Source organism: Synchiropus splendidus, chromosome 1, assembly GCF_027744825.2.
Source record: "Synchiropus splendidus isolate RoL2022-P1 chromosome 1, RoL_Sspl_1.0, whole genome shotgun sequence".
NCBI lineage: Eukaryota > Metazoa > Chordata > Actinopteri > Syngnathiformes > Callionymidae > Synchiropus > Synchiropus splendidus.
Window position 1 is genome coordinate 61117942 of NC_071334.1, and position 19547 is coordinate 61137488.

The following is a 19547-nucleotide window of genomic DNA, read 5'->3' on the forward strand; positions in this document are numbered from 1 at the left end:
TTCCAGCCAATGACGGCGCGTCACTGGGGACTCACGTGGACGAGGACTCCGTTAAAAACCAAGCTGCTCACTTTTTCCTCAAGTTCAATTCACACTTGCTGGATCCCTCCCACTCGACGATCACGCACACTCCTTTTTGACTATTTAACCCAGTTTAGCTCTTCATCCTCGCTCTTCCTCTCCGCCTCCTCCTGCGCCATCACGGACTCTTGTGAGGGAGAACCACGCGGACTTCCACGTAATGCTCCCTCAGAGCTGTCCGCGGTGCTGAACACACGCCGGTTCTTGTTTGGTTTTATTCTCGAACCAAGCGGGAGGGTTTCAACCATCGAAGGCTGACCGGGATTTGGGAAGCGGCGCTTTGACTCGGATCGTTTGGAGAGTTCAGCTCCGAGAGAACCGGATGACATCCCTTCATTCCTAACTCGAAGAAAAACTTTACTCCAGAACTTGCCATCAACCAGATGTTAGTTTGAGAGGAGGCCTCGACACAGATCATGGAGGCGTCCGCCAACGGTTCCAGTTTTGGGATCGACTCGCTGCTGTCCCACCGGCCGGGCAGTCCGCTGTCCAAAGGGGACAGCCTTGTCGGGGAGTGCCGGTCGCCGCTGGAGTTCAGCCCGAGATCCGACGCCGAAAGCGGGTGCTCCTCACCGCCGTCCCCGCGTCGAGAGTGTGTGGTGGTGGACGAGGTGGTGCAGCGACAGGCGGGTCATGGTCTACCCCCGCACCTGCAGCAGATCTCCGCAGGCTCCCAGCAGAGGACCGTCACCTCCTCCTTCCTCATTCGAGACATTCTGGCGGACTGTAAACCTCTGGCCGCCTGCGCCCCCTACTCCAGCAACGGGCAGCCCACGCAGGAGGCGGGCCGGCTGGCGGCCAAGATCGCCGAGGACTTTATGGACAAGATCCACAGCAACTCCTCATCAGACAGCGAGTACAAAGGTAAACACACGAAGGCGCTATAAGAGAATTGAAACAACACGAAAGTTCTGACGATTCATTTTAAAACCCAGAAGACAATGCATTTGCTCGACCCAATGTAACCAACTCAGTGTAATAATTAATATCGAACCTTTATATATAGAGCTATTACTCTAAAATAAAGTAAGAAATTAAAAGTGCCTTTTGACTTAAGAACATGATTATTAATATTATTTTCCAAGCTGATCCATCATTAACATTTAACTAACTTTATTTTCTTGATCTTTTAAATATATGTATAACATGAAACTATCATGATAGTTATTAGAAATCACTTTATTAGTAATGGTGTTATATTGTACTACCACATTAGTTCACCATAAATGATTTAAAAGTGCATTCAAAATAATTTTTAAAAAATGGCAAATGACGCATAATATATTTATGTATAGATGTGTCATTACAGCGTTGACCTTCGCGCACCAATACAATAAATTCGTCTTGTCTTTTGACTGTATATAGTCAAGAGCTGACTGATAATAATCGAAACACACTTAATCTGTGACATATTAGGAGAAAGCATATTGGGGGAATTAAATTAACACATGCAAGACAACACGGGAAGAGTGTGCTAGGTTCATTATTCAGTGAGTGGATGATATATAAAATATAAATGGAATAGCTAAACACAAAATATGCGCTAACATTTTATTTATTATAACACAATACAACCACAATCAAATAATAATAATGATAATAATAAATGACACATAGTATGAATATCAGTTGAATAAATTGTCTTTCATGAAGGATATTTTGTAACGTTCAAACATATTTTCTGCACAATTCAACAGCAAAAAATTACATCTAATACTACTATTTTAGATTTAATAAATGGTTCTCATGTAGTCACAGTGACTGGTGGTGACTAATCTCATGAACGATTTGAATTTTATTTGCTGTTGAATGAAAATAAATAAATAAATAAATATAATTTTGATGATAGAATGAAGCATAACTCGAGCATAATAATAATAATAATAATAATAATAATAATAATAATAATAATAATAATAACAATAATAAGTATATTTCAGCGGTAATATTACATATTTTATATTATTCCTTGACAAAGTCCGGGTGTGCGTCTATCGCCCCTTGTGCGGAAGGAAGCGTTGATCGACGCTTTCATTGATCCGAAGGATCCACGGGGCCCCACGGTGATCAGGCACGGCTGCTTTGATTCCCCGACACGCCGCCTCCTCTCATATTTTGGCGCGGATGTGATGTCACGCGTTTGTGTCTAATAACCGGATGAAATGACGTGGCTTGATTTCCAGCTGCTGTGAAGTCGCTGCGGTCGCGGTTGAAAGGCTCGGTCCTTTCCCTCGTGGCTCAATTAGGCGGATTATCGCGCTCAACCACCGCACGACCCTCGCCTCGCGCCGACCCCCCTCTCGCTCGTCTTGACTTTCTTCTTGAGAAAAATGAAAATCGACTGTGAGAAGTGTGTGTCGACGCTCACCCTGACGTGACACCAAAGACGAAGCGTGCGCGCACAGATCTTGCCTTACAACAATTAAAATCAAACCGACGTATTCAAAGTCATGAAACGTAGACACTGGGGTTTAAAAGCATGAATTTATCTTAGAAATATGATTTTTCTTCTTTTATAAAACAAAATGTCTCCATATAAACTGAGGATATCATTCTCCATCAATGTATCATCTAAACTTTAGTCGGTGGCATGATCACTGTCTCGTTCCACTGCACAACGGTAACAAAGGCGTTCTGATGTTCCAGTCAAAGAAGAGGGCGACCGGGAGATCTCCAGCAGCAGGGACAGTCCGCAGGTGCGGCTGAAGAAGCCCAGGAAGGCCCGCACGGCCTTCACCGACCACCAGCTGGCTCAGCTGGAGCGGAGCTTCGAGAGACAGAAGTACCTCAGTGTGCAGGACCGGATGGAGCTGGCGGCCTCCCTCAACCTGACCGACACTCAGGTCAAGACCTGGTACCAGAACCGCAGGTTAGTCATGTATTAAGTTGTAAAGTATATGCATGATAATAAACTGTGTTAAAAGTACGGCAACATATACAAATATCAGTCATTAAACACATTTATTTAAAAAAAAGGACGAAATGGATTGATCAGAAACAGTGTCCTTCTCGTTGGCATGATGGAAGATTATTGTTAACTGAATTTTCGGATTGAAATGATGGATAAATACTATATTGCATTTGAGGCTTCGGTATTTGCAAGTAAAACAAGTGATGGAGATGAATTTCTGATGAAAATGAAGTCGAAATACAAAATCAGGTTTTTAAAAAACTGTCTTAGAATTTAGTTTTTAATTTAATTTAGTTTTTAAACTTTTTAAAAAAAATTATTATCATTCCTTGTTATTAAATTTGTGTAATTGTTGTAACTTCCAGAGCATTTTTTTTTTTTTTTTTTTTTTGCGAGCGGGGTGAGAGTCAGACTTATTTGTTTATTCATTTACTACTGATGTCAGCGTATCTTCATACGTTGAAGACGCTTTTCCGTTGTTTTTCCTGAAGCCGCCACCAAGTTGTCACCAAGAGTGCGGCAGCAGAAACAGCCCTTGAAATCCGAACCTCCTCCGCTTGTGTCAGACTCGTGTTTTCAGGCGCAGATCCGACTCTCGGGCATCTAAACGACATAAATAAAAATAAAAACAACACTTTGGTCTGTGAATAATACATGATTGCATGTGTGCGTGATCAATAATTCACACGCACGCCACTATATCCACTCAATTATCTGGATGATGAATTATTCACCTGCGTCAGTTTTGGCTGTGAACACAAGTGTCTGCCTCATGATTTGAGTCAAATCACTCATTAAGCTCAGCTCGTTTACCCGGAATGGTGTCTATGCGCAGGACCAAGTGGAAGAGGCAGACCGCGGTGGGACTTGAACTGTTGGCGGAAGCAGGGAACTACTCGGCGCTGCAGAGGATGTTCCCCTCCCCGTACTTCTACCCGCAGAGTCTGGTGTCGAATCTGGACCCGGGGGCGGCCCTCTACTTGTACCGGGGACCCTCGGCACCACCGCCGGCCCTACAGAGACCCCTGGTGCCACGGATCCTCCTGCATGGTCTACAGGGAGGCAGTGAGCCCCCTCCTCCGCCTCCTTTGCCCCCCATGTCCGGCGTGTTGCCCCGGCCGACCCAGCAGCGGTGAGCGGACCTCATGCTGGGAGAGAAAAGACTCTAAAAGGACAAATTAAAGAACATTTAAGGACGTTGCGAGTGACACAAACTGTATTTATTATTAATTTATTTGTCAAAAAACGCGTCGGAGAATTTAAGTTATGTATTTATTTCAACCCAGGTGCAGTATTTTCCTTTCTTTTTATTTTATTTTTTTTTTTAAATAATTTTGGTTCGATCGTCACCCACAACTCAATGCCAAGACCTCTTTTTTTGTATATAAAGACTTTCACGCAACAGAAATAAATTCTGGATATATTTAATTATTAGTGAGCGACCGATGTGTAAATGAACATTCCACGTGTTGAAATATTAAAGACCATCCAAAGGGATTTTTTTTTCGTTTTACATTAAGAGAAGATCAACTGTAAATAAGAATATTTTGCATTTTATTCAGAAAATACGTTTAAGGAAATCAAACGACCGTTTTACTTTGGGAGCTTATTTTATTGTTTTCTATTGTTATTTTTTTTTCACGCCAGAGTTATCCAGATTGACATTTTCAGACTAGCAGATAATCCAAACGACATAATGCCCCACAGATTTAGTGTCAATAATCCTTTTCTTCAAGTAAAAGGGTCAGACTTTTTTTTAGCAATTTCCTCAACGTAAATTTCAGAGAACGACTTTATGGGAAGCGAACTCACAACCTGCTGATGTTCTGTGCACTTCATTGTTCTATTTTTGGTCAACATGTATACTGCAGATATCCAACTTGTGGAGTGGTACTCGTATATTTCCTGGATTCTTTTTTTTCGTTTTCCCTTTTCAGACGTATTTTTTTCCCCTCAACTCTTTCTCCTCTGGTCTTTTTTAGAGGCAGAAATTCAGAACATGTTGGCTAGCTAAAAGTGGGATTTGATGTAAAAGAGAAATACTTTTATAAATGTGGAAATAAAAGTCTTTCAGTACATGTGTGTGATTTGGATTGGACTTCAAAAATGGAAACGTCAAAATAGAGATAATTTAGGTGTAGACTAAGGTTAATCAAATCTAATGAGTGACTCTTACTACCGGAGTCAATGATGAAAATTTATATCATTTTTGACGACATTTAATTTGACCTAATATGTCAAATATGGATGAATTAAGCCATCTTTTTGTGAACGGGTTGACAAGCACCATCTTGCGTTTCAACAGTACATGGCTACTGACTTTTATCTTTTCAAATCCAAACAAACAAACGTGTTCACGTGAACCACACTCACAATAAATAATTGATGAATAAAACTCAATGTTTCCTCATATTTAACTGACAGCGAATACTACTATTACTAGTGATAATAATAATAATAATAATAATAATAATAATAATAATAATAATAATAATAATAATAATAATTCCCCCATGTTATATAATTCAGGTCATTTTGTTTGCGTGTTTGGACTGGATTATTCTAACGGTTTCCTTCATATTTATGAAGAATAAAATGAATTTGACACGCGCGTTAAATATTGCAATACTCGTACTGAAACACACACGGAGATGGTCAGCCACCAAAGATCAATTCCATTTAATGTCCTTAAAGGGGGGCAAAGAAAACAGAAGGCATCCGTTCCAAACTTAAACACCTCAACTCCACACCCACGCCTCCCTCCTTTATTATTCGCACTTTCTTAAATTAACAGCAGCATCTCCGGCTCTTTTCCATAAACAATGCAGGAGATGAAATATTAATGTCATGCGCGCAATTGTTTAAGTGCCCTAAATGATCCCATTTTGGAAATTGATTGTTTCCATCCCTCTGCTTTGCTCCAGGGTGCTGGTGGTTCGCACTGGTGCCAAACGGTTCCAACAGCTGGTGACCGGACTGGGTCTTGCTGTGGGCCGGGGACAGCTGGTCAGCGCCACCAGCAGTGGCCCCTCCTCGAATAGAGCGCCATTGTCAGGCGCCCCATCCTCCCGTTATTCTGAGGTTAAAAGAGTTCAAGACGACGGACAGGAGGATGTTAACGATGAGACAAAAGACTTTAATAGTTTTTAATTGAAAGTCGATGATGGGTTTGATAGTGGGCTCCCCCTGCTGTCGTCCACGCATGGCACCTGTTATGCGGGGTTCGGGGCAGAGGGGGCGGCGTGGGGGCCGACCCTGACTTGAAATATCAGACTGACGGCCTGATAACTGTCGCGTTTACGACGCGTGAAATGGCATTGAATATACAGAGGGCGGACCGAAGCGAACACAAACCACACACCAAAACTCGTCGAGAGATCATTACGGTCCCATCACGAGGTTCCGTGACCGATTCGTGTAACGACGGGAGCTGCCTTTACTTCAGGAACACCCTTTCTTTTTGCATGTGAATGGCTGCTGGTAAATCCCTCGGCTCTTCCCAAGGATTGTCCCCAGCTCGGGGTTAATGAAGTGCGGATGGAGCCCCAGTCAGCTCCCGGTAGACGCGCTCACATACCCGCACAAAAGGGGGGGAAAGGGATTAAACTCACAGGATCAGAGATTTTAATAAAGGAACACATTTCTAATGATGCTATTTTATACCGTAATATGAAAGATTTTTATAATGGATTCCACTATTTAAATGAGGCATAAAATGACCAGATTAACCTGTGAAGGTCAAACAATTCTGAGTGAGGGAAAAATTCTGTACTTTCAAAAATACTAACAGTTTAACACTGAAATGCTTTGAAATCGAAAATCAACTTTATTCCCAACAATTGGAGGCCAACTTTTTACCCCGGTGAAGGGTGCCGCCGACGCGGCCGCGTCACGGTCCAGCGTCTGCCCCTGGCTTTTGGAGGTACCACGCGAGGAAAGAGCCCCCGCCCCCGGTGAGCAGTGCAGGGGAGATAACCCCGCTAATCACTGCCACTATATGACGGAGAAGAGCTACAACTTGGGTCAGGGGTGCAGGGATTGACATCCCAATCCCAGCAAATAATGAAAGCTTTCCTCTAGGATCACAGCGAGGGTTGGCAAGAGGAGGAGGCGGGGAGAGGAGGCGGGGAGCCCGGGCCAGCAGAGGAAGACGTGGCGCTTCACACCTTGCGCCCTCCATGCTCAGACCGGGGGGACATCAGGAATAACTGAGAAAATATTTTTAAAAATAAGTTCATAAATACCACCATCAATTTATTTTGATGCAACAACATTTTGAATATTGCTGTCATGCTAAGTCAAAGATTAACATTACAGGTTCGACTGCAGTAGGACTGTGCTTTTTATTTATTCATTTATTTTTAGCAACTCGAAGCAAACGGCTGTAGCCTTTTATTAAAGCGCATTGTCAGAATGCAACAACATTATAGCTGTCTGTGAACATCAATTAACCCTCCTACTGGATGTAGTGAATGGCATTTTACAACTGTAATGGTTAAAGTTCCCAAACTTTATTATGCGCAAGAAATGCCAACGTACATAGCATTTTGAAACATGCCACCACCTCTCGCTGGCAAACAAATAAAACAAATAAAAACAAGCAGAAATGCAAGAGCGTTGGGAATGAGGTAGAAAATAAATGCAGTGTTTTAAAATTGTTCAAAACAAATGTGTCAGTAAGTGTCTCAATGATATATTTCAGCTTTTTGCAAACTATGTGTTACTTTTGAGTTAGTCTTCAGAACCGGTCACATTTTATGAAACTATTGTGGAAAAGTAAATAGAAATACATACAAAGTTCAAAAACACATATAAACACATAGTTTGGAAAGGCTCACTTAAAAAATTAGGACAATTTTTTTTGACTGATTATGGCTTATTGATATCTTACAGTGCTGAAAAAAAAAAGTCAACCTGATAAACTCATCATTGACGATAGCTGGTCTCCACTCAGCCCACCACGTGGTAAAATCTGTGTAGCCCGCTGCAGGGGGTCGTTGTCAACCACACCGGCGTCAGATGACTTCGATTATTCAATCAATACCTTGTTGTTAGGCCTCAGTGCTCACCATCCGCTCTCAATAGCCTGACAAACAACACAGCAAGAGAGAAAAAAAAAACCTGAACACCCCGAGGCCCTGACCTCCAGCAGCCGGCTGGGCCAGGAAATGCCTCTGGGACCCCACAACAGCATCGAGCAATGAGTAAATCTCACACTGATCTGCCCGTGACTTCCAGACAAAGACATGCAGGGAAACCGCGAGGACGGTTGTACGACATGCTAATGCCAAGTGATTTATCTGTGAGCAGACAGCAACTTTGTTCATTCCCAATATTAAGACACGGGTTTGAATACATAACAACATGGCGCTGCACTGACTTTATCCGCATGGATAAACAGTTAAAGTGCATATTTATTCACACTCTTTTTTGGGTAGATCCTTATTAGTATACAATAGATACCAGGGGAAAGTGGGCTAAATTACTGGGAAAAGCCAATTTCTTGGACACCTGGACTGGAGCTGAGGGGTCAGTGAGCAGAGCCACGGGGAGGCCTCTCACCTCATAAACATAAAGGGGAGGAAGAGTGCATCAATAAATGATGAGCGGTGGTATACATGTATTTTTAACAGTGCTTCTGTCTGATGTCTCGCAGCTCTCTCACACCGTCTCCTGGTAGAGGGCAGAGAGCAGATCTCACGCCTTCTGGATGCTGGCTAGGAACCGGGAGGGCTGCTGCTTTAAGGTAGTTCTTGTATACATACTGTAAGAGGGTGACTGCTGTTGGTCAATGTGCAACAACCTCTGGTTAATACTGAGACATCTGTCTGTCTATCTATCTATCTATCTATCTATCTATCTATCTGTCCGTCCGTCCGTCCGTCCGCCCGCCCATCCGTCCGTCCGTCCGTCCATCCATCCATCCATCCATCTGTCATCTGTCTGTCTGTCTGTCTGTCTGTAGGTCTGTCCGTCCGTCCGTCCGTCCGTCTATCTATCTATCTATCTATCTATCTATCTATCTATCTATCTATCTATCTATCTATCTATCTATCTATCTATCTATCTATCTATCTATGTGTCTGTCTGTCTGTCTGTCTGTCTGTCTGTCTGTCTATCTATCTATCTATCTATCTATCGCTCGGTCTGTCTATCTATCTATCTATCTAAAGAATATGCTTTGCACACTCAATAACCACGTCATTATGTCTTATGAAGTCATTCACAAGTGCAGTTGTTCAACTGCACTTGGCTCATTTCTTTCATTTATTTGAAATTAAACTACTCAAGCTACAATGTACATTTCTTTATTTTTTTTAAATTGAAATCAAACAAGCCATTGCCACTTCTCCTGGCTACTAGCACAGCCTGTTAAGAAGAGGCTCCCTCGCTGCTCATTCATAGCTGACCGTTCTGTATGTGACGCTGAGCCACGTAATACAGACAAATGCAAACAGAGGCACTCTCATGTAGTCATCACCCGCGATCATGTCCACTCTCTCTTCCTTTGTACCTGTGATCCGGTGGGGTGTCAGGTGTGTTTGTCTCGGGGTCAGAGCCTTAGACTATGAGGAATAAGTCAAAAGTGGAAGGGTTGGGAACTTAAAGGGGGGGGGCCAAAAAGCCCTTAATTGGACAAGTGAGAGTAGCGTCGGTGAGTGCGACTGTGGGGAACACAGCGTACCCCAGTGACCGTTTCTTGACATGCCATTTGCCTCCGAGGACCCCCAGGGCTGGCCAAGCAGCTGCACGACAGAGTCATAACTCGGGGCCAAGACGAGGACCTCGGGCTAACAAGCTGAAACAGTGGAGGAGCGAGAGAGTGAGAGGCAGCGGAGAAAGCCGGTGCCAGAGCAGCAATAGAGCCAGAAGTCAAGAGCAAATACAGATGTGTTCTGACACTTTTGCCTGCCTGGAGAAACTTTACAGAAGCCGCCGATCTCATAGAGGGCTTGTTTAATCGGGGAGGAAGCGGTGTGGTTCTCCTGCCTGCACTGGAGTCTAATGCTCATTTCATCATCAGACAAACCGACACCGATATATTTACATGGAGCAGAAACAGCAGAGGAATTTGGAGGGATGTTGCCTGCAGATCAGACGCCTGGTTTTCTGAATGTAGGCAGACAAACAACAGTAAAGGCCCCTGGCTCTGCACACAAACACACGTATAGAGACACCAAACTCTCCCTTGTTTGAAGTCTGGAGTGGCAAGCCAAATAAAGAGTGTGAAGCATGATGCCAGGTTGGAGAGAAGCAGCATCAAACAGTTATCAATACAATTGGCTGTGCCAGGCGCGGCAGTTTAACCTCTTTAGCGCGCCGGGTGTCTGCTAACTGGATGTGACGCTTTCTCTGGAAGGCGCCTTCTGTGGTGTCGTCTTCACAAAGACTCAGAGGCCTGATGGGTACTGAAGAGTCCCAGTTTAACAGTGCGACGCTGGCGCCATCCCTTTGACAGTCCCCCTACTCCACTATAATAACACCCCAAAAAACACAACAAATTCTCCCACTTGCCTCAGAATGCAGAGTATGAAAAAACAACACAGGTTCTGATGTGCAACAGAAATTTGCAAAACAGTAGATAGCGATTCAAGTGCTGCTCACAACAGATGTCTCAAGTTAGCCTGTTTATGGGAATCAACTTTTCCTGACGGCTCTCACAACATTCTTTTTTCCTTTGTGAGGAATATCAACATCCTCTTACACACAGTAAAGGACAAACACCAGGAGCCAATAGGAAATAATTCTAACATATTTGTTAACACTGACAACAGCACAAAGACAAACAGGCTTCCTATAAAAATCCAACACATCAAATATGTTTCTGTGGCACAGGAGGAAGACTCAGATGCTGCTCCGTCTCTTGTTTATTTTAGAGGACAACTGAAATAAAATGCACGAAAATGGGTCTTAACCATTTGTTGTCACACAGATCAACTACGCAACAATACAAATAAAAAAAATAAAAAAAAACTTTTTCCTCCTAATGTCATGAATTAAAGTCTTAATGACACGATAATTACACGACATCAATTATTGTTTACTTACGGCATTACTGAAGTGATAGGAATAACTTGCCTGCAAGCAGCCAAGCTGTGATTTTAGCCTGTCGCTCCCACACAATATGAACTGTCGGGCAGGTGTTTATTTATTTCCAAGAGAACGATTATTGCATCAGTTCTCGCAACACGAGTTCTCAGAGTACACAACTAGAATCAAAACAAGTGTCTTTAGTGTTGACACAACTTATAAACACTGTCTTTAGGCACAGTGGCCACTGGCGTTCACACAAGTCCACAGTTCTGTCCATTCTAGCTGTTATCATGCTTCCTTCCTGGTTTAACATCTTAAAAATGATCACATTTGCTTTTCATACTCAACGTTAATTTGCTTGTATAGATGATGATGTCTTATCAGACAAGGACGACGGCGAGCTCTGTGAAACTACTGGACTGCATGTTTTATGGTAGTACAGCCCACGTGTTTTTGTACCTCTGCTCTTATTATTTCAGACACTTCAAGCTCAGACTTTTTCTAGGCAGAACTCTGGTCTACATAGATGTGGCTGCAAAAACTGTGTGTTTAGAAGATGGCTCTACATATGTCACTGTCATTGTTATGTTGAGTTTTAAAGTAACTATAAGCAGCAATCACATATGAAAACTAGACAAAGACGACAGATGACCATCACGCTCGGTGGATTCTTTCCAGATGTTGCTGTAAACAATTCTCATTGTACAGAATTCAGTCAAGGTTAAAGAAAAAGATAGTACTGTCAGACATTTGACAGTACTATCTTTTTCATTAAACTGGAAAATGGACTCCTCAAGTATTTTTGTTTGTTCCTGCTAGACAAAATAACTAACCCAATACAACCACACGCAAACACTACACAGAAAGACACGAAAGGGTGTCTCAGGCTGAGATGGCACCCAAGACCTTCACGCTGTGAAGCTACAGCACCATGCTGCCACGGAGTTGAATTAATGATTGTGACGGGAAGCACAGTCAGCGTAGACCAGGCCAGGAAATATCAAATACAGAAGAGTTTTGAATGACTTATAACTAAGCGTTAAATAATGAAAAACATAAAACACAGATGTATATTCAATTTAAATGTTTAAACTATTGAAATAACATGCAGTCAAAGAAATGCTTGATGATAGAACTAAAATTATATTTTTTTTATATACATAGTATGTAGACTAACATGACATTAATATTCATTGGCGAACACAATAAACAACAAGAAAGAAGTGCTAAGTGGAAAAGTGAAGCGAAATGAGGATGATCTTTAATTTAAAAAAAACAATCTGAAAAAAAATGTGTAGTTGTACACATTTCCTTATTATATACGTTGAACAGAAAAAAAGTCCATTTTGACATTGTGGTAGGGGACTGACCACATCGCAGTCTGGATAGTTCTGTTCATTTTCATACATATGTGTTGGGCTGAAGAATGGCAGGAATACCATGGATGGCACTTTCAGAGACATCATGGATGTACATTTTTATAATTTATACTGCCTGTTTCCACTTCAGCTCTATCTAAAGTCTGTAAATACCTATAAATACCTGTTTAAGCAGATTTAACACCACGTTTCTTCAAGTGCCCGCTCGTCAAACACCATCATCTGGTGGCAAACGTGGAAGCCACAAGCCTAAAAAGTGAGGAGAGAGTGGGCCAAGTCACAAAATTGGGTGGAAGATGAAGGGGGGAATGGAACATGGGCTGCCAAGGATGTGGCGGAGGCATCATGGGATTGCAGCTGGCGTTCAGTCAGGCTGGCTGGGCGCGGCAGCCGCCCCTGCACTCCTTGATCCTGCACAGAAGCTGGTCTCTGCAGACCGAGCCAGTGCCAAGACGCCGCCATCCAAACCTGGAAGCATCAGCCTCTACACGGACACATGAAAACAGCAGCAGCAGAAGAAGGAAAAAAAAAAAAAAAACAGATGTGGCGCGGTATATATGTATATGCATGCAGGCGCACAAACATTCTTTTGGCTTTGAGCAGACACACACACACACACACACACACACTGACAGGCCATATCTATGACACTGTCAAGACACATTGCTGCCTCACTCATAATGTAGCTCAGCGAGGCTTCATTTCTTCGTCTGGGCTGACAACGCTGCTTCTGGCTGCAGGTGACATCCTGACCTCTTGCAGGAGAAATAGAACCGAGGCTCAAACAAAAACAGTTGTGGTTGTATATATTAGAGAGAGAGGAAGAGAGAGAGCGATACCGGTGTTTGTGAGTGACCCTGCGGAGCTGCTGTCCTATTCCATTAGGCCTCAACGAGGAGAAACGGTAGCAGTGCCAGGGAGACACATGGAGGGAAGGAGTAATTGGTGCGGCTAACGGAGTATTAAAGAAAGGGGAGGTTGAGTCATAAGACACGGTTGAGGGAAAGGTGAGGAGTCGGCAGGGGGGTGGAATTAGTTTGGTGGGGAAGACACAACAGCTGATGTGAGGACGAGAGGAGGCAGGAGGAAACGCAAAACACAGAGGAAAAAGTAACTACAGCTCAAAGACACGCACACAAAGAGGCGCACGGACAGGATGGATATCCAGCAGGGAACGTCTCTCTCTTTGATTCTCCAAAATTAGGTAGTTTGGAGAGCGTTGGGATTTAGCTGAAACACTTTCTGAGCTGAATAAATAAGGGAAGGGGAACTATTTATTTATACTGAGCAGTGAAAACCCCACATTGCAATGCAAATTCTGGTTTCATGTACATTTATTATGATTTAGTTGTAAAGTGGCTTCATGTCTAATGTCTCTCTCTCGCTCCAGTTCTGGGGAATTTGGGTGTAAACTGTTGCTTGAATGTGTTAAAAACAGTACAATAATTTTGACAAAATCCCAAGGCAGCGATACAATATTTTAAAAGGAAGTTGAACAGACAAACAGAGGCAGTTTGGTTGATATACTTGTTGCTTGTATGCACAAATTGAAGTATACCTTATCTTTAAGGGTGCCAAAAGTAGAGCAACTCGTAATTGAAAAAGAATGCAACATTAACTGTAGTGGCGGGTTTTGATTCACCCATTATAATGCATTTTGACAGATTACTGCTATTAAAATGTACTATTTTGGGGGTTTGCCATGTACATTAGCATCTCTGTTTTGGGGATACTTTGCTCCTTCGGTAAGGCAAGGTGACAAGTACATGCATGGAATTCCAATGAAATGAAAATAGAAATCAGAGTGGAATGCAATATTATAGTACTTGTATACAATGGAAAAAATAACCTTGCATACTAACCAAAAAAGCAATAATCATTCAACATTTGCTGGAGTGCGAGATATACATAAACTACTGTCACTTAAACGTTCTAATGAACTAAAATTTAGCTGCTTATTTTACTTCTAAAATCTCTTTGGAGTTTTGATCTGATAGCTGGTAACTGCATAGCACAGCCCTGGCTGACTTTAAGGGTCACTAAGTATGTTGCATGCCAAAGTATACTGAAGAATAAAGAAAGATGAAGCGTGCTGTATCTGCTCTGATCTTCTGACTAAACAAGAAGACTGTCTGTCTCGTCTCCTTCTGCTCGTCTCCACCACCAGCGCCGTCAAACCAAAAGAAAAGGAGGGTTTGAGGATCCACTCGGCTTCAGGCTCATACACATTTAAATCAGAGTTTTTATTTTTGGACGGATTTATCACTTTGGTACTCTCCCCACGAAGCTATTAATTTGGAGGCGCCGAGTTTACAGCCAGAGCCTCCCGCTCACATTTCCGCCTCCACTAAAAGAGGAAATCCAAAGAGTAACTTATTGTTTTTATATGAGATCTACTCCCTTGGTGTTCCGGTCAATAATGACTTGATATATCAGCGACTGCCTTGATATTTGCACTGTTTTCTGCCATGTTTTCTCTGCCTGTGATTGAAGCGGAGCTATTTTCACACGTGGAGAGAGAGGTGGCAGAGGAGCAGGGAGGCTAACGTCTGTTTGATCAAAGTTTATGTGAAATTTCTACAGGCCGCCCGGGAGCCGCTGTTTATGAACTGTAATAAAAAGAGTCATTTTGATGGTGTGACCCCTGGTGCACCAGCGGAGGGAGGAGAGCGAGGGCAGGAGGATTTGGATATGTGTCTGTTTGCAAGGAGGAGGAGTGAAGATGGTGTGCAGGAGGAAAGCTACATCCAAATGAATCCGCCTGCATTTTATTAAAAAGAAGTCTTTTATGAAGTGAGACACAGTACTTACTGAAAGAACAGTTCCTGTTACTGATTTTAATGGTTAATGCTGTTGAAGTATCAGAGGAGAGCTTGATAATGCCCCTCCAGCAACACAACAAACATGGCTACGACTCTCAGAGGGAGGACAGGAAGTCTATCTTCACCTCAGGGAGTTACAGACGCTGAAACACAGAGGGAGTCTGGCTCAACCACAGGGAACACAGATAATCACCATTGCTGTAATTCGAACCACTCATTGACACAACACAAAAGACAGATCTGTTTTTGGTGGTGCCACTGGAAAAATAGTGTCATTGAAAATGTAATCACAAATGGCAATATACAATCACACTGTGAAGCTTATAATTGCAAAGGGAAGTCTCGAAAACATGTTTCCACCATTCAACATCAGGAATCGAACTCTGTCATTCACTCAATGAGGAATGCCAGGATCCAGCGAGAGGCTGAAGCAGCTGACGCACATTAAAACCATTATGAGGAGTAAATCTGTCTCCAATCTGCATCCGTCATCACGCGGTCTGTCTCTTCATATGTTTGGCCGGAAAGCACAACTTTAGTTTCGTGATCAACAGACTTCAGTCATTGTGAAAAACATGCTGAAAACCGTCATGTTCATCTCCACCTCCATGGTATAGTGCATCTTTAAAAAGAGATTATTTTTCTGATGGTGCGGCGGCTCTTATTTAAGCCGTGGTGCTGCGCCACCATCGCTTATATGTAGTCCAAACCTTGTGGAATAATAAAGATGAAGGTGCACACCAAAGACCGGAGTAAACACAAAGAACGACTTACAAGTCATTTCAGCATCTTCCGTCGTCCTCGGTTCTTGGCAGGGTGTGAACGTAACTGTGCTTTGTCCACTCTGGTCTGGGCTCTTGGTTGGTTGGTCTCTGTTTTTTCTCGCCCAGAGAAAGTTACTTTGTCGACAGATTTGTTGAGCTAATAGCTAGAGAGCCCCTCTGTGTGATTTATTACTGGTCAATATGACACCTACCATCACAGAGAACATGAAAATAATATTATTTATGTCAAAATATGATCTATTGTTGCTTAAAGCGCACAAATATCTAAACCATTTTAAAGGCCAATTTCCTTCCTTCTCTTTTTTTACTTGAATTAGTTCCTGGATTAATCAATAACCTCAGATGAATGACTGAAACTTTAGACCGTCACTGGCCTCAAGCATGAGCTCAACAAGGACACTAGTTTATTTCGTATTGTTTGGAACGTGCACATTTTAAGCTCCAATGGGTAACAAGCTGACTAGGTAGACTGGATTTTGCCCCTGGGCCACACATTTGTGCCTTAAATTCTTCATCTTTATGCATCATTTGAAATGAAAAATATGGCATGTTTGAACTGACAGAGTTAAAAACTAAGAACCATGATGGCTGCACCCAAATGTGAGGAAAAGTAGAGAAAAGGAATGCTTCTCCTCCAGTGTGATACAATGTGAGGGAAAAGACTGTCAAATGATTAGAAATATGGCAACCTTTGAGAAAATCCAATAATGTTGACCTTTGCTTCTGTCGATGGTGTAATCCCTGCACAGACACAGACTCTTAATGAACAAATGAACAGCCTGCTGCTCAAAACATTTACGTCTTGTACGTGGACAAACGCTCTCAAAAAAAAACATATGAATTGATGTGTCAACATTCACTCTTCATGTTGAGTTTTTTTTCTACCCATCCAACATCCATTTATTCAGCAGCTGATGGAGGCTTTAGTGGAGTGGTGCCATCTTGCTGTTCGGGATCTCACTTGTTGTTCATGAACAATCCACTGGCCTCAATTCAAGGTCTGGCAACAAGCTGTTTTCTGATGAAGGTAAAACCCCCCTCAAAGGAATTATTAACTTTCACTGACTCCAGTTCAAGAGGATCTGAATAAAGCACTGCACCGTACTCCCAAACAACAACAACACCTTGCCAAAAGAGTGAGTGAGCATTATCGGTGTTCAGAGGTGACTTGTGCTTAAACGTTCCTCTACCTTTCAGAATAATAAAAAACAGTGATAACTCATGACTTTTGATCCATCAGATCAAGTTGACATAAAAGAGTTGTTGAATGTTTGATTTGGGATTGGTATAAACTTCTACTACTCTTTTTGTCTACTAGTATTTTGAGTTACTTGTACTACTAGCAGACTACAAAAACAATCACTACTACACCTTTCAGCTTTACTAGTAATACACAAAACTGTAATATTGCTTCACTGGTATAACCCAGTCTCACACTAGTGCACAAAAAAACTTACTAGTAAAACTATTGTTTTAAAACTATGTTTACTAGTAGTTCTACTACAACAAAAAAAGTTCACTCGCAGTACGAGTCAACAGTTTTAGGTGTACTAGCGCTACTAGTACAACAGACCCCAGTAGCACTACTAGGCCTAATGCAAATGTTGGGTTGGGGATATTGCTACTAGTGAGCATTGTTTAGCTCCAGTTATAGTACATGACACAGACACATATTGCTTTACAAGTAAGGTGTACTTGTGCACTAGTCAAACAAAATTGAGGACTAGTACGCAAAAATGTAGGACATGTTGAGCGAAAACAAGGTTGATGAATTTATGACCAAATTGGTTTCCATAGAAACCAGAATTTCCCCTCAGTATTTATTATCACATAAGGGTTACTGACTCGTAGGACAAATGTACAGCTAGCAACTGAACATCTCTGCATTCAAGCACGTACTTGTCACTTGCATCAAGATGCATCCACTAAACTGAGACACCTTTAACATCCCTTTCATGAATGTAATGGACCACAACTGGTTTAATGTTTTCTTTGCGATTGACAGCACTGCTCTCAGTGGGCTCTTCTTCCGGAAGCTTCCACTTTATCATTGTTTGCATTGATTCTGCTTCAGACGAGAACCTTCCGTTAAGACTTTTGGTCGCTACTTGTAAATGACTGAACATGTAGAAGACTCTTGAAACATAACTGAATCGTGCAGGTTGGGTCGATGAAGCTGCAGCAGAAATCAGTGTGTGATCCAGATGAGCTTTGCTGTGACAACACAAACGTCTGCTGCCTGTCTGAGATTTATCAGAGTTTCCACAAAATCAATGCAGCGAGATGTAGGAAAGATCACAGCAAACACCTGGAGACCCATCAGCGGTAATAGCCATCTTGACAGGAACAGGAAATATATACCTGTCAAGAACAGGGAAAAGAAAAAAAAAAGGAGACAATGAGTCGTAATGTACAACGTGACATTTTATCACGCTTTGTCAATATATCGAGGACTTAAATGTGTAAAACTCCTCAGATTTGAGAGGGTGCGCTTCTTCTGCTGTGATTTCAATATGTGTATGTGTGTATTTCCTGGACCGCATTCTTAAATCACACACATATCCATCTCATCGCTCACCTAGTGGCCTGTGGCTGCATGCCACACACGCACTTACACACGCACACACACACTCACAGGCAGAAAGGCGGAGGATTATTGAGCTGGTATCAAACAGGAATAATAAAGCAGGTTCTTAAGATTTTAATAAGAATAAAATGAAACAGTAACCACTGAGGGGCCAGCAGGGTTAATCCCTTCTATATTACTGAAAATAAAAAAGGATAAAAACAGATAGCAGGGCAGAGCGAGAGCCAGACACAAGAGAGAAGAGGGAGAGTGCGGTGGAGGAGGAGAAGGAGGAGGAGGAGGAGCGAAGAGGAAATAGCGGTCAGCAGCATGGAGGATGTTAAAATGGCTTTTACAAAAATATATTCTAAACTGAATTTAAAAGTCTCTAATATATTAATAGAAATCTATTTAACCCCAAAATAGACACGTCCAGCCAAACATGCTTCCAACAAATGCATTGAAACATACGTACTGTGTCTTGAGCGCTATCAAAAATGCACACCCCAATAGACACCCGGAGCTGTGACACTGTTTGACTGTCTTTAGACTCGATGAAAGCTTGGTTTGGTCCCTGCGCGTTGGAACAGCCCTGTCAGTTCAGGAGCATATTTCCAATGTCAGAGCACGTGTGCCGGCGGCAGATGGCATGAAACAGTTGGCAGGCGCGAGCGAGCGTGAATATCTGTTTACTAATAACCCTTTAATTACTTCAGATGGGCAATGGGATCAAACACCCTGATCCACACAGGAACCGGCCTTAAACGGGAGCGGACTTAAATCTGGGCTAACGCTGTGCGCCGCCGCCAGGCCACGGCAATCGGCACAGGCAGACGCCTCGAATATTCTCTTTTTACGCTAAAAAGAAATTCATTTTAATCAAAGGTTCTAGAATGAGAGTGAATTGGATGAAAGAATGGGTTTATTAACAAAATAAGCTGTGTGCTTTACTAAGCATTAATCATTAAC

At 42.4% G+C, this 19547-nt stretch overlaps 1 protein-coding gene and 1 long non-coding RNA gene across 2 annotated transcripts in view; one reads left to right on the top strand and one right to left on the bottom strand.

Moving 5' to 3' along the window:
- Positions 1 to 88: 88 nt before the first annotated feature.
- Positions 89 to 5577, top strand: barhl1b (BarH-like homeobox 1b). The gene is made up of 3 exons (XM_053853441.1): positions 89 to 945; positions 2728 to 2950; positions 3828 to 5577. Exons 1-3 carry the CDS (start codon positions 498 to 500, stop codon positions 4126 to 4128), a joined length of 972 nt encoding a protein of 323 aa, XP_053709416.1. The 5' UTR covers positions 89 to 497; the 3' UTR covers positions 4129 to 5577.
- The window catches only part of LOC128752335 (uncharacterized), a 36329-nt gene continuing 19397 nt past the window's right edge, over positions 2616 to 19547 (bottom strand). Inside the window, exons 3-4 of the long non-coding RNA XR_008413653.1 lie at positions 3451 to 18373; positions 2616 to 2932 (exon numbers count right to left, since the gene is read on the bottom strand). This is a non-coding gene — a long non-coding RNA (uncharacterized LOC128752335). The remainder of the gene's footprint in view (positions 2933 to 3450; positions 18374 to 19547) is intronic.

Coding starts and splice junctions, on each gene's coding strand:
- barhl1b (XM_053853441.1), top strand. CDS start 498: ATGGAGGCGTCCGCCAACGGTTCCAGTTTTGGGATCGACTCGCTGCTG. Junction 946..2,727: donor ATCAGACAGCGAGTACAAAG/GTAAACACACGA, acceptor CTGATGTTCCAG/TCAAAGAAGAGGGCGACCGG. Junction 2,951..3,827: donor ACCTGGTACCAGAACCGCAG/GTTAGTCATGTA, acceptor GTCTATGCGCAG/GACCAAGTGGAAGAGGCAGA.